A 15733-nucleotide genomic window follows, 5' to 3' on the forward strand; every position below is an offset into this window, starting at 1 on the left:
AGCAGTAGTAGAACACTAAGACAGAATGTGGTGCCAGAAGTGGATTGCTATTGTTGTTTAGTATCGTTGATATGGATTCCACTCATACTAATCCTGTATAGGGTTTCTGAGGCTATAAATCTCTGCAGGAGGGAAAAAACCTCATCTTTCTCTCAGGGAGTAACTACTGGGCTCGAATCACCAATCTTGTGGTTCGCAGTCCAATGCTTATCTTACAGAGCCATCATGCTGCAGGAGCGGGGTGTTGCTGGAATAAATACCTAAAATGTAGTTTTGGATTTGGGTCAAGGATAGTAGCTGGGAGAGTTTTTGATTAAAATAATATTTTATTCAGTTTTAGGTGAAATTTTATGAAGTAAATGAGGTTCCTCCTGAACAACTTTTAAACAAATTGTCCCGTGCCATTGGTTCCAATTTGGAAGAGTTTTACAGTGCCTAACAGTAAATGTCAGATTGCCTTGAAGAGACTATTGGTGAATTATGGTTGTCAAATGCAATTCTGGTGAGGACTAAGAACGAAGTGAGGGGAGAGATGAAAAAATTAGACTGGTAATTCACTGTAAGAATATATATGGTCACTGAGTGGCTACTAATTTGCTACCCCTGCTAGAGATTAAGATCCCCTAAGAACTTGATTGAACCTCAGTGTAGTGACCCTGCTTGGTCACTTTAGAGCAGGTGGTGGTCTGGCAACATCTTGCGAATGGGGTCCCCAGCCAGTCTCCTCCCTCCCTGCCTTCTTCGGATGGTGGCTGTTTATGCTGGACGTGTGGCCAGAGACGGGTAAGGATCATGTGGAACCTCGGCAACCTAAGACAGAGCCATTGCCATGATGCAATGAGTTTCAATGACAGGTAAGACGGAGGAATTCGCACTGACCGCCTAAGGCAGGCAGCGTCCCCTAAACAAATAATAAATAAGGGGGAAATGGATGTAGACCATGCAGACCCAGCCAGGAGTTAAAGGGCCTGTGGGCCCAAGCATTGCAGATCGTCCAAACCATAGGCTTTGAGGATCAGACTTTAGCCACCTAGCAGACATAGCAAACTGTCCCTCATCTGATTATTCAGTTATGCTTGTTAGTAATAGCATACATGAGCCCTGGATATCCACAGATAAATGTAAAAACCTTCCCTAAAAGCCAAGACTGTAAATTCCAAAAAGGCAAAGTTTTCCACCAGCCCCCTCAAAAAAAAAAATTAAAAAGCCAAAGAGGATAGAGAGAAACACTGTTGACTGACGATGTATGGAGGGGATTATAATCAATGTAATGAAACAAGTCATATGAATGGTTGAATGTGAAACTGATGATGTGCCCTGTAATATCATCCACAATAAAAACCTTAAAAAAACTCAATCCACAATAAAAACCTTAAAAAAAAAAAAAAAAAAAGAATATATATGGCACCAGAAGCAAAATGTTGCTAAAAATCTAGATGTTAAATGTACTCTGGTGGGGTTTTAAAAGAAAATGATAAGAATGTGAGAAAATAAATTTATTTTTGTTTGTTAAAGTTATCCATTTGTGGTATTTCTGTTATAACAGATAGTGCTAGATACTTAAGAAAAAAAAAAGAATTTATAAACTAGAATTCATAATAGAGCAAGAATTCTAGCTAACAGAAATAAATTGCTATAAATTAATAAAATGTTAAATGTTGAACTTTGGGTTTAAAAGATGGTTTAAACTTGAGCTTCAAAGAGATTATATAGAAACAATCCATAATTATTCATGTTTCTGAGGTCTGGGACTTTGTGAAGGAATTCAGTCAGGTTAGGAGAATCTTAATTCTGTTATTGGTCATATCTATAAAACAACAGAATAGAAAACAGAACAATGATTCACCTAATCTGACCAAATTCTCCTTTACTGGTCATTATGTATAAAATATACATCCACCACTGGCCTGTCAATTTGTCGTATTATGTTGCTGTGATTCTGGAAGCGATGCCAATGATATTTTTAAATACCAGCAGGGTCATCCATGGTGGGCAGGTTTCAGCTGACTTCCAGACTAACACAGACTAGGAAGAAGGAGAGATGGACTATTTTTGAATAGCAAGTCATTGAAAACCTCATATGGCAATGGAACCCCAGAATTTAGAGATTATGTGAAGAACAGACTTGATGCATTAGGTACTACAGACCCAAAACCAAAGGAGTTGTGGGATGTCATCAAAAACATCATACAGGAAGACAGGCCAATGTCGTTAAAAAGACAAGAAAGAAGAAAAGACCAAAATGGATGTCAGAAGAGACGCTGAAACTTGTTCTCCAGCATAGGGATGCTAAAGTAAATGGAAGAAATGAGGAGGTAAAAGTTGAATAGAGAATTTCAAAGGATAGCTTGAAAAGACAAAGTCTTATATTATAATTAAATGTGCAAAGACCTGGAGTTAAAAAACCAATGGCAAGAACATACTCAAAGAATTTCTCAAGCTGAAGGAACTGAAGAAAAAATTCAAGCCTCAACTTGAAGGATTCTATGGGCAAAATGGACTCCTGGTGTAGTGCTGTAGGATCAGCACTAGACTGCAAACCAAAAGGTTGGCAGTTCAAACCCATCAGCTGCTCCTTGAAAACCCTATACAGGGTCACTATGAGTTGGAACCATCTTGACAGCACTTAACAACAACTTAATGGGAAAAATACTGAAGGATGCAGAAAGCATCAAAAGGAGATGGAAGGAATACACAGAATTACTGTACAAAAAAGAAATGGTCGATGTGCAAACATTTAAAGAGGAAGCACATGATCAACAACCAATGATACTGAAGGTAGAAGTCCAAGGTGATTTAAGGCATTGGCAAAGAACATGACTTTGGAAATTGGTGGAATACAAATTGAAATCTTTCAACAAACTGATTTAGCACTGGAGGCACTCATTCAACTATGTCAAGAAATTTGGAAGGCTACCTGGCTAACTGGTTGGAAGAGTTCCCTACTTGTGCCCACTCAAAAGAGAGGTGGCACAACAGAATTCAGAAATCATAGGGCAATATCATTAATATCACATGTAAGTAAAATTTTGCTAAAGATAATTCAAAAGCGGCTGCAACAGCATATTGACAGGGAACTTGCCAGAGGTTTAAGCAAAATTCAAATGAAGATGTGGAATGAGGGATATCATTTCTGACATTAGATGGACCTTGGCTGAAAGCAGAGAATACCAGAAAGATGTTTACCTGTGTTTTGTTGACTATGCAAAAGCTTTCGATTGTGTGGATCATGAAAAGCTATGGACACCATTGCAGAGAATTGCGTATTTCAGTACATTTAATTGTGCTCATCAGGAACCTGTACACAGACAAAGAGGCAGTTGTTCCAACAGAACAAGGGAACACTGAATGTGTTCAATGTGTGCAACAACACACCTTCCCTAATTTAAAATCATTCAGTGTTTCCTTGTTCTATTAGAACAACTGCCCCTTTGTCTGTGTACTATTGTCCTATGATTTCTGAATCCCATTGTGCCACCTCTCTTTTGAGTGTATTCGTTATATTCTTTCACCATACTTATTCAATCTGTTTACTGAGAAATAATCCAAGAAACTGGATTATATGGCTTCAGGATTGAAGGAAGACTCACTAACAACCTGGACTATGCAGATAATACAACCTTGCTTTCTGAAAGCAAAGAGGACTTAAAATACTTACTGATGAAGATTGAAGACTTTGGTATGGTATGGTTTGCACTTCAATGTAAAGAAAACAAAATTACTTACCATTGGACCAATAACCATCAATATAAACAGAGAAAAGATTGAAGTTGTAAAAGACTTAATTTTGCTTGGATAAACCACAAACACTCATGGAAGCAACAGCCAAGAAATGAAACATATTGCATTAGGCAAATCTGCTGCACAAGACCTCTTTAAAGTATTGAAGAGTCAAGATGTCAGTTTGAGGACAAAGATGTGCCTGACACAAGCCATGGTATTTTCAAAAATCTCATATGCAGCGAAAAAGAAAAGACCGTAGAAGAACTTATGCATTGAGTTTTAGTGTTGGAGAAGAATATTAATAGTACCATGGACTGCAAAAAGACAAACCAATCTTTATTGGAAGAAGTACAACCACAATATTCCTTGGAGACGTACATCATCCTTGATAAAATGGAGGATTGGGGAAAAAGAGGAAAACCCCCAATGATATGGACTGGCACAGTGGCAGCAGCAATGGGCTCAAATGTAGTAACGATTGTGAGGTTAGCACAAAACCGAGCAATGTTTTGTTCTGTTGTGCATAGGATCACTAACAGTTGGTACTGACTCGATGATACCTAAGAACACTAACAATAATGTAAAATACATAGATATCAAAACACCCTTAGCAATTTATTCAACTAATATTTACTGAACATTTTTGTATTAGAAAGGCACCATGTCAGGTGTATAAGAGATTACAGAAGTATTTATTTATGTCTTCAATTATAATAATAGATAATACCTGATAAGCTTTTGTTCTATTTCTTTCAAAAGCAATGCATAAAAGTCCTTAGGAGGATGTTAAGTATTTTCGGGCATTTTTCAAACTGCAGAGCTAAGTGTCACCTCAAATCATATGTTAATATTTAAATAAAGCACTCAGACAAAGATGATAAAAAAAAAAAAAAAAGAAAAAGTTTTTTTTTTTTTGACAGTAGTACATTCTAATGTACTTTAAATTTTTATTGCAAATAAACATGATGTCCAATTCCACATAATGTGCTCAATAAGTCACTGTGACCAATCTAAAAGGATCCCCTTTGATAAAATATAAGTCTCTGGCAAACAGTCTCCTCAACTCTTCTATGATGGCTGACGAGACTAAACTCAAAGATTTAAAATGTGCATTTGTTAAAGACTCCATTCAGCCCACATCTTATTTTTAGTTCTGCCAGTGACCATTTCAGCAAAGATCCTACTTCAGAGACTGAAGTTTTCACTCCGTGCCAGCTATTAAGATTCTGATCTCAATACCCATCACCCTGCACTACTCTGCCAAATGAGCCTGACAATCTCTACCCTAAAAACATGCTTTCTTCTTAGAAGGAAAGAAGAACCAAAGGACTTTTATCTGTAGAAGGACATCAATAGAATTTTACATAACAGGGCTTTGCTAGGACTGAACTTCTTTCCAAATACAGAATGAAAATGCTAATGTTCACATTCTTGCTCAAACACGCTTTGTTCAGAGAAGAAGTGTGGCCCAGTATATAGGTACTGCACTGGGCGACTGTGATTCAGAATTCTACCCTCTTTTTTACCAGCAGGGTCACCCGGGACCAGCCATTGTATCTCTGAAGGTCTTAGTGATGCCATAGGCAAAACAGGGTCTAAACTATTTAGCTATCTGAAAGGGTGCCATGAAGTCTTTGATGGTTCCTCACAGTCATCAGTGCTATAACTTTAGTAGAGAAGAAAAAAATCCAGATGGTGAGGTGAATCAGTGCAAGTGGGTGGCTTATTGGTTTAATTATATAACACATATACACTTCCGCTTCCAACCCACATGGAGTAAGAGGGACCAGATTTACTGTCTTGGCAGAAAGAACCAGAAATGGACAAAATAGATTGAACAATCCTTTTGTAATTTATTAGACACCAGGAAATGAAGGAAAACAATCCCTGAGAAGCAAGGAACAAACGAGTTGAGCCCTACAATTGCCCCACACTTACTAGCTACAGTTTGTGGGTGGTAGCTCAAAGAGAGGGAACCCAAATGGAGACTGAGCCTGATGGACTCCCTGAGTTGAGGATGGGGAAGAAAATCTGGGAAGATCAAGGCAGGACAAGTTCCCAGTACAAGGCAGTGGAGAGCTGCCCAAAGAGAAAACCCAGCTATGTGCAGAGGGTTGCCCTTAACAATGCACCTGAGTACCTGAGTACATGCATTTGAAAGAATCAACTGGAACCTGAGGAAAGAACTGCCCAAAAGGATGAGTGCTAACAGTGCCTGGTGCTGACACAAGGTCAGGAATACTGCCTGCTTCTGGAAAACATCAAGATTCATGGCAGACTACTCAAAAGGTCTTGCCACCCTTGGTTAAGGAATCATTTGCTAAAGATTGATATTTGCTTAGATTCTCACATCAAAAACAGTAAAAGCAAAATTCAAATGAATTGAAATATTTCCAAGTAATTTAATTGCATTCCAGAACAGAGTCCAAGTATATTTATGGGAATACAAATATATCCAGCACTCAAATAGGTCAAATTCACAATGTCTGGTATCTAATGAAAAATTACCAGGTATGAAAGTATACAGGAAAACATCACCAATAATAATAAGAGGAACTGACTAATTAAAATCAACACAAAGTTGACACGTTAGAAATAGTAAATAAAGGCATTAATAGTTTTTATTTTGTAAACACTTTTTATAAATGTATTCTATTGGTTCAAAAGGAGCTATGGTAGCATAGTGGTTATGAATAGGGCTGTGAGCTGCAGGGTCAGCAGTTTGAAACTGCCAGCTGTTCCGCGGGAGAAAGATGAGGCTTTCTGCTCCCGTAAAGATTTACAGCCTCGGAAACCCTGTACAGGGTCGCTATGAGTCAGAACTGACTCCACGACACATAACAACAACAACAAATTGGTTCAAAAGTAATGTAGCAATACAAACCAAAACCAAAACCAAATTCATTGCCAACAAGTCAATTCCGACTCAGAGAAACTCTAAAGGCCAGAACAGAACAACTTCCTAGGATTTTCGAGACTATAAATCTTCAGAGGTACAAACAATCTCATCTTTCTCCCATGGAGTGAGTGGCTGGTAAGTTTGAATCATTGATCTTCAATTAAGAAGCCTAATGCCTAACCCACAATGCCTCCAGGGCTCCTTGTAGCAGTATTTGTTGTTGTTAAGTGCCACAGTGTCGATTCTAACTGATAGAAACCCTCTATAGGGTTTCTGAGGAGTGACTTGAGGATTTGAACTGCTGATCTTGGGGTTAGGAGTCCAGGGCTTATCCTACAGCACCACAACAAGACTCCTGTAACAATACAGAAGATACAAATAAAGAAAAAAGAACTTCTGTAGATAAGAACTACAAGATGTCAGAAGAAAAATGGCCTGATGGGTAAACAATAGTTTGGACATTGCAGAAGACAAGATTAACGAATGTGAAGAGAAAAAATAATTTAAATATATGAACAGAAGATCAGTGAGCTATGGACAGCTTCAAATATTTAAGTTATGTTTTATTATTAACTCTTGGGAATAGAACAGGGTAGCCAGGAAAAAATATGATCCAAATGATAAGAAATTTTCTAAAATTGATAGAAATTATAAATCTACAGATCCAAGAAACTCAACGCATTTCACCCAGAACATGATATATAAAGCAAACGACACTATGGCTCATCACAACCAAAACTCTCTAAATCATTGATAAAGAAAATTCTTAAAATCAACCAGATAAAGACATGTATGTACTATGGGATAAACATATACACTAGAAGAAATAAAACTCAACCTAGAATTCTCCAGTCCCTGGAGAAGGACATCATGCTTGGTAAAGTAGAGGGTCAGCGAAAAAATGGAAAACTCTCCAATAAGATGGATTGGCTCAGTGGCAGCAGCAATGGGTCCAAGTGTAGCAACGACTGTGAGGTTGGTGCAGGACTGGGCAATGTTTTGTTCTGTTGTGCATTAGGTCACTATGAGTCGGTATTGACTCAATGGCACCTAACAACAACAAGAATTCTATACCCAGCAAAAATATCTTTCGAAATGAAGGTGAAATAAAGATATTTTCAGATATACAAAATTTGCATCATAACCAGACATACACCATTAGATATGTTAAAGGAAGTCCTCAGGTAGAAGGAAATATGGATCTTCACAAAGGACTAAGAACACCACATATGGTAACGGCACAGATACATATTAAGGATATTTTCTTATTATTTAAGTCACATGAAATATAACTGATAATTAAAATAAAAATATTAATAATGTATCATTAGAAAAGTGGTGTGGGATGAACACTGGACTGCTGGACTCAAGGTCAGTGGTTCAAACCCACCACCCACTCCTCAGAAACCCTGTACAAAGTTGCTATGAGTCAGAATAGACACAATGTCACTTAACAACAACAACAATGGGAAAAGTGTGACAGCAATAGCTCAAAGACATGGGGAAAAAAGGAAGTTGAACTATTCTATATAAAGGTTCTTTTACTATAAATGAAATGATAATATTATTTGAAGGAGTATAATAGAATTGTTATAAATTAAAGATGTACTATATAAACTCTAAGGAGCTCTGGTAGCGTAGTGGTTATGAATCAGGCTGCGAACCTTAAGGTCAGCAGTTTGAAACTACCAGCCACTTCGCAGGAGAAAGATGAGGCTTTCTACTCCCGTCAAGATTTACAGCCTTGGAAACCCTGTACAGGGTCGCTATGGGTCGGAATTGACTCGATGGCACTTAATAACAACAACAACATATAAACTCTAAACCAATCACTAAATTTACAGTTAACAAGACAACAAAGAAGATAAAAATGTCTTATAAGTCCAAAAGGTTGCATAAAAAAAGAAAACGGGAACAAAGAGAACACAAGATGGTCAATTTAGACATTACCATACCAATAATCTCATTCAATATATATGGTCTCCCTCAACTTAAAGACAGCAATTGATAGACTGGATGAAGAAGCAAGACCAAAATATATGCTGTGTGCATTAAATACACTCCAAATATAAATACAAATAGGTAAAGAGTGTTGTTATTGTTGTTGTTATGTGCCATGGAGTTGGTTCCAGCTCATAGCAACTCTGTACAGGGTTTCCAAGGCTGTAAATCTTTACGGAAGTAGAAAGCCTCATCTTTCTCCTGTGGAACAGCTGGTAGTTTTGAACCGCTAACCTTGTGGTTCACAGCCCGATTTGTAACCGCTATACTACCAGAGCTCCTTAGGTGAAGAGTAAAGATGGGAAAAGACATACCAAGTTAACATTCATTAGAGAGAAAAAAAGCTGGAGTACCATTATTAATATTGCACAGCAAATACACAAACAAACAAAGCAAAAACAGGCAAATCCATGATGTCGTTATTAAGTGCTGTTAAGTTGGTTCTGACTCTTAGCAACTCTGTATAGGATTTCCAAGGAGCGGCTGTTGAGTTTGAACCACCAATATTATGGTTATCAATCCAGTGCTTATCCTACAGTAGCACATCAGGATCCAAACCCATAATATAGTTGGAGATTTCAATAACCCTCTCTCAATAATGGATAGAAGTAGATATACACACTCTTGGAATGTTCCCATAAAATTTCCACTGAGTCTCAATGAGGAAATCTATGCTTGCATTTCTTTGCATGTCTTAGGCATTAACCACTGATCACAAGAAATCAACTTCCCCACTGCAGACATCATGACTGACTAGGGATTTTCACAGATAATATGGTCATTGCCTTGTGAATATAAAACCCAAATTTTAGATCCAATTGGGCCACTAAAAGTTTTTAGACCTCAGTGAAGTCTCAATTTTTCTAGATCTCCATTACTTCACTTTTACGATGAGGGCTAGGCATTCCAGCTTTACTATAGTGTAGTTCCCCGACTTCAACTCTTCAAGCCATCACTACTCCAGCAATATCAAGTCAGATGTTCTATGTGACCTCTCTGGGAAGATGTGTCTATTGTGTTGAGATGGCCAAGGAGGCAGTATTTGGACACTTCCAACTTATAAGATGGAATGGACAGACACTGAAGCTGTAAATATGTTTTTTTCTTATGGCTTTCAGCCCTCTGGAACCCCACCCCATTGTCTGTACTGTGAAGTAAACTATACAGTGAAATCTCAACTTGGCTTACCCGTGGAGGAACAGCCTGCAGGGCAGTGATGTAGTTCTCAAGAGCCAGGCGGCGGCGATCATTGAGCATAGCTTCCACTCTGGCCATGTGAGTCTCCACCAGCTGCTGTCTCTCGTTAGCGGCTTCCTGCTCCAGAGACTCCACTTTCTCCTGGAAGTGCTGCCATGGTAAATACACACATATCAATCAGGAACTACACAAGTAGAACGAGGCTATAAAGTCACATCTTTTAAAAGTGATATGTCCATTTTCTCCAAGTGATGAAAAGTGCTAAAGAGCACATGAGATCATTCTAATGTCTTGTTTGAATAATGCAACATGTCTTAGGGTTACTTCCACTTCTTGCTCCCTCTCCACCAATACGTAATTTGCTATTAGAATTCATTGTTGCACAGTGTTCCAGAACATTCATTTGATTGATGATATTGTAGGATAAAAGAACCCTGGTGGTACAATAGTTAAGCAGGTGGCTGCTAACCAGAAGGTTGGTGATTTGAACTCATGTGTGGCTCTTCTCAACAAGAGCAATGTATAAACTCTAAATTATACTGCCATTTAAAGTGCTTTTTTTTTTTTTTCCTGGAAGCAATTTAAGTAAAATGACCATGATACTTTCAGTTATGACTGTGGTTTCAGACAAAGGCCCAATCCTCACATAATTTTTGCCAATGGAAGAAGTGATATAAGATTGGTCTATGGCTGCTGTTAAGTCAATCCCCATTTGTAGAGACTCCTATATATGCAGTACAGAGCTGCTCCACAGGGTTTGAAAGTTATGACCTCTGAGAAGCAGATTGTTAGGTCTGACTTCTGAGGTGCCACTGGGTGTGCTTGAACCACCAACATTTCAACTATTAGTCAATTGTTTATTAGTTATTAATCTAGATGTTATTAGCTATTGTGCTATTCAAGGTCCTGGTAGAAGATCACAGCAACCACGTTTATGATACTGGTAGTAATTATTTATGAATTGTATAGCATGACTTCCAACTTGAGCTAACTGGGAAACAATTAAGGGAGGATTTAAGTAACCATTACTAAACACTGATCAATGGTTTTGTTATTCTTGTTAGTTGGCTCCTGGTCACTTCCAACTCATAACTGCCTCATGGTATACAGAGTAGAACTACTGTATACGGCTCTATTGGCTGTGATAGTTACAGAAGCAAATTGTCAAGCCTTTTCTTCTGCAGTACCAGATGGGTTCGAACCATCAACCTTTAGGTCAGTAGTTGAGTGCAAACTGTTTACACAACAGAGTGGTAATCCTGGTTAATGACAATATGAACAACAACTCATGAGTTTCCAGTAGATACTGGGAAACTTGTAGACACAGAGGTTTGGGCATTTGATGGCTGGTATGGAACAGGTTTAATTTACCTGGATAACTGCTTTCTTATCAGCTTTGGGCAAGTTCTTTGCTTGACGTTCTGCCTCTTCCCATTCTCTCATGACCTACAAAATGAGAAAAAAAAAAAAAAAAACTGGATCTAAAATAATTAGTTCTTTCTTCAAATATAAATTTAATGGGATGCATTATGGTAGCTTTTCTTACTTTTTGTCATTTTAGTTGTTTTAAAAACATCACATTTCTTACAGTCTGAATAATATTTGACCTTGCATTAGGATGGAAATAATCAGTAATAACAATATATTAAATGCAAATGTTCACATTTACAGCAGGATTATGACTCATGAAACAAAATTGGTCTTTCTCTTGGCTGAAATGGCTGAAAATTATTTTAGTTGATATGAATGAATGTCAACTATTCATAAGAGGTGTAGACATTTTGTGCAGTCTTCCCGTTTTAATTTAAAAACATTGGTTTTATTCGTCTATGAACGCAAGTTAAAAAAATGTCAAGTAGTATATATTTGAAATGGCATAAAATGAGAAGAGCAAATGTAACATTTTATGTGTGTGCACATGTCATAAATATAGTACCAGAAAGAAATACAATATTGAGGGAAGGTAAAGGACATCTATTGCCAGAAACCTTAAGATCTATTCCTTTTAATAACTGATGATAGAGTTCATTTTATTAGGTCCTTTTGATTGTCAAACCCAGTCAGGACAACAATGACTACTCTAAATCCCTTCAGAAATTCCAAGAAAATACTATTCCCAACAGAACAACAGAACATAAACATAGAGGGTTAGAGCTATTATGAGCACCAGTGTAGGGCTTGTAGGATAAGTACTGGAATGCTAATCATAAGGTCATCATTTCAAACCCACCAGCTGCTTCTTGGAAACTCTATATAGGGTTCCTATGAGTTGGAACCAACTCGACAGAACTTAACAACAACAAAATTTAAAGCAAACAAGCAAACAACAACAAAAAACCCCTCTGTATTTGTAAGACAAAAAAAAATATAATGGCACACACACACAACTAAAAAAAAATTTGTCTAAATTTAAAATTCTCAGAGTCGAAGTATTTTATGAGGTTCTCTATATAGTCTTATAAGGTCATTTTCCATTGCATACACAAAACTATCACTAGCATCCTGATTTATGGATCTTCAAAGACTTGGCTGTTTCATGCAGAGAAAACTGATAACTCCTAAGTAGAGATTTAAGAGACAGGCCAATTTCAAAGTCAAACTGTCCCCAGAATTCAGTACCACAGATTATGAAGATAAATGTTGATCTCACTTTACTTTGACAACTGGTATATCAAGAAGAAGACAGTGTTCTTTGCTGTAGGATAAACTCTTTTAAGTCATCCCAGATATAATGTAAAAGATAATACCACAATATATATGAACTAAGTCATAGGTTAAATAGATACATTGTTGTTGTGGTTGTTAAGTGCCATGGAGTTGGCTGTGACACATAGCAACCCTGTATATGGTTTTCAAGGAATGACTTGATTGAGCTTGAACCACCAACCTTGTAGTTCAAAACGACTTTGCAGTGCAGCGTTTTAACCCACAGTGCCACAGCAGGACTCCATAAGTAGATACATTGCTGTTATTGTTGTTAAGTGTCGTCGAGTTGGTTCCGACCCATAGCGACCCTGTATAGGTTGTCCAAGGAGCAGCTGGTGAGCTTGAATCGCCAACCTTATAGTTCAAACGACTCTGTAGTCTGGTGCATTAACCCACAGTGCCACACCAGGACTCTCAAGTAGATACATAGACATGCTAAAATAAAGTTACTTCACTATTCTAAGACCTATGTTGCTGTTGTCAAGCGCCTTTGAGTTAATTACAATTCATAATGATTATCTCTAGGGTTTCCAAGGAACAGCTGATTGGTTAAACTGCCAACTTTGCTGTTAGCAGTCCAGTGATTCTACAGTACCACACCAGGATTCCCTATAGAATACTTAAGGTCCATTTTCTTAACAGGACTAGAATGACCAAGACATACTGTGGAAAACAAAACAATTTAGGGCTTGCTTTAAAAATTTTTTCAAAATATATAAATGAGTATTTGCTTATGTGCCCAAAAAAGAAATGCAAGGTGCCTTATATAAATTTACATGAACTCAGAAGAGCCAGGTGGAGAGGTTAAGACATATAACAAACCATCCCTAATAAAATTGGAGGGCAAATATTTTTTTAAAAGGCAAGAGAATGACTATTTCCCACATTCTGAAGAATATGTAAGGAGTCTTGGTGATGTGGAGGGTTGTTAACTGCAAGGTTGGTAGTTCAAGCTCACTAGTTGCTCTACAGCCTCGGAAACACTGTCCTATAGAGTTGCTGTGAATTGAGATTGACTTAAGGGCAATGTGTTTGGCTTTTGAGGATTACACGGGGTATAAGGAATGAGTGAAATTTAACAGAGTAAAAGTGGGAGAGCATTTAAGGAAGAAGCAAGACTGACGAGAGCCCAAAGTGAGTTTAGCAGATAGTGATCAGAGTGATCGCTTTAGAACAGCAGAGTAATGCTGCACACAGGGCGATGCTAGCAGTAGAAACAAGATACAGACTACGAAGCTGGAGGTGGGGCAGGCGTAGCAGGTATGTCAAATGCACTGTTAATTCTGCAGATTTTATAATAATAATACATAATCTGTTTTGGAGTTCATTTGCCCTAAACTAGATTTTGAGGGCAACAAGAAGTCTCTGAAACTTTCAAACAAACAAAGAGAAAGTTTAAGTTTAAAGGCAATCACTCCCATGGCAATAAATAGGGTGCAGTCACCCTCCCCTTAACAGTGATTGTTTATATATCATCAGCCTGTGTCTTTCCCAATGAAAGATTTCCAAAAGAATTACCTTGATATAAAACCTCATTGTTCCATACTAGCTGGCTTTCTAGCGCAACTTGCTTTTAGATTTTCAACACAGGCAACAATTACAGCTGTATGTCATATTCCAGAACCAAAAGTATATGATTGTGTGTGTTACTGAAGTAGAACTAAATAATCATAGTTACTTATCTTTAAAATAGACAAGTGTAACTGTGTTATGCCATTCTAGATACCTTAGTATTGTCTAGTGAAGATTTACTGTGATCTTGGACAATACAGGGCATACTACTGCACAAATCCTTTTTAATGTTCTACCATGATGACTTTAATGATTTTTGCCAAATATGGCAACAAATAGTCATATTGTAGTCATTTAGTAAAGAAGCTGAACACCAAAAAATGAACAGTGAACTAAACTGGGGCCTTTCTTCATTCATTCAGCTATGTTTCCTTAAATCTGACCTACCCTATTCTTTATTTTTTAAGTTTACTCTTAAATGGAAAGATTACAAATAGAAGCTATTGTCGTTGTTAAGAGCTGAGTCAGTTACAATTCATAGTGACCTTGTATAGAGTTTCTGAAGCTTCAAATCTTTGCAGGAGTAGAAAGTCTCATGTTTTTTTCCACAGAGCACATGGTAGACTCGAACCATGGACCTTGTGACTGACAGTCCAGTGCTTATCACATGGATCCACCATGCTCCCATAAACAGAAGTTTGTTTTTTGTTTTTTGTTAAGTGCCGTCGTGCGGTTCCAACACACAGAGACTTTAAATCTTTGCTGGAGCAGAAAGCCTCATCTTTCTCCCTCACAGTGGGATCGAACATGTACCTTGTGGTTCACAGTCCAGTGCTTATTGTAATGAGCCTGGTTTAATAATGAATCTTAGAAAAGGCTAAAATTCTTACTATTATCTAACTCCAATATAACATCCATGAGATTTTGTATGGTGCAAATGGTTAAGTGCTTGATTACTAGCTGAAAGGTTGGTGGTTTGAATTCACCCAGAGGCACCTCAGAAGTAAGGTCTCGTGATCTGCTTCCCGAAGGCCACAGCTATGAAAACCTTATCTGGAGCAGTTCTACACTGCACACATTATATCACCATGATTGACTCAATGGTAACTAATGACAACAGTACCACACCTAGCACCTAGTTAGTAGTCACAATACAAGTAGTAGTTGATAATATTATATATTGATTAACCATGTTTTGGGGGACAGTGATACGATTTTCACTTTTCATGTGGGAAGCCCAGGTTCTATCCTGACCAATGTACCTCATATAGAGTTGTGGAGGCTTGCATGTTGCTAACGACACAGAACAGGTTTCAGTGGTGTTTCCAGATTAGGAAGAAAGGTCTAGTGATTTACTTTCAACAACTAGTCAATGAAAACCCTGTGGGTCACAATGATCTGATCTGTAACTGGTGATGGGGATGTCCCAGGACCGAGCAGTGTTCTCTTCTTTACTATGAGTCTGGGATGACTGGATGCCAGCTAACAACAACAGCTGTGTTTTGGACTTGAATTCTTTTTCAATTTGCTTAATGAAGAATATGATTTTTTTAAAAGAGGATTTATAGCACAATGTAATGAAAACACTGGTGGTGATGGTGGTGTGCTGTGGAGTCAATTCCCACTCAGAGCGACCTTGCATAGGGTTTCTGAGGCTGTAAATCTCTACGGGAGCAGAAAGCGTCATCTTTCTTC

General features: G+C 37.8%; 1 protein-coding gene across 8 annotated transcripts in view; it reads right to left on the reverse strand.

The window, feature by feature from the left end:
- APP (amyloid beta (A4) precursor protein) overlaps positions 1-15733 on the reverse strand; it is a 374547-nt gene that overhangs the window by 112685 nt on the left and 246129 nt on the right. For all 8 annotated transcript variants that reach the window (XM_006872475.1, XM_006872472.1, XM_006872474.1 and 5 more), the window contains 2 exons: positions 11192-11266; positions 9812-9970 (listed from right to left, as the gene is read on the reverse strand). In XM_006872475.1, coding sequence (XP_006872537.1) covers positions 9812-9970; positions 11192-11266 — 234 coding nt within the window. The remainder of the gene's footprint in view (positions 1-9811; positions 9971-11191; positions 11267-15733) is intronic.

Source organism: Chrysochloris asiatica, unplaced genomic scaffold (assembly GCF_000296735.1).
Source record: "Chrysochloris asiatica unplaced genomic scaffold, ChrAsi1.0 scaffold00199, whole genome shotgun sequence".
Taxonomy (NCBI): Eukaryota; Metazoa; Chordata; class Mammalia; order Afrosoricida; family Chrysochloridae; genus Chrysochloris; species Chrysochloris asiatica.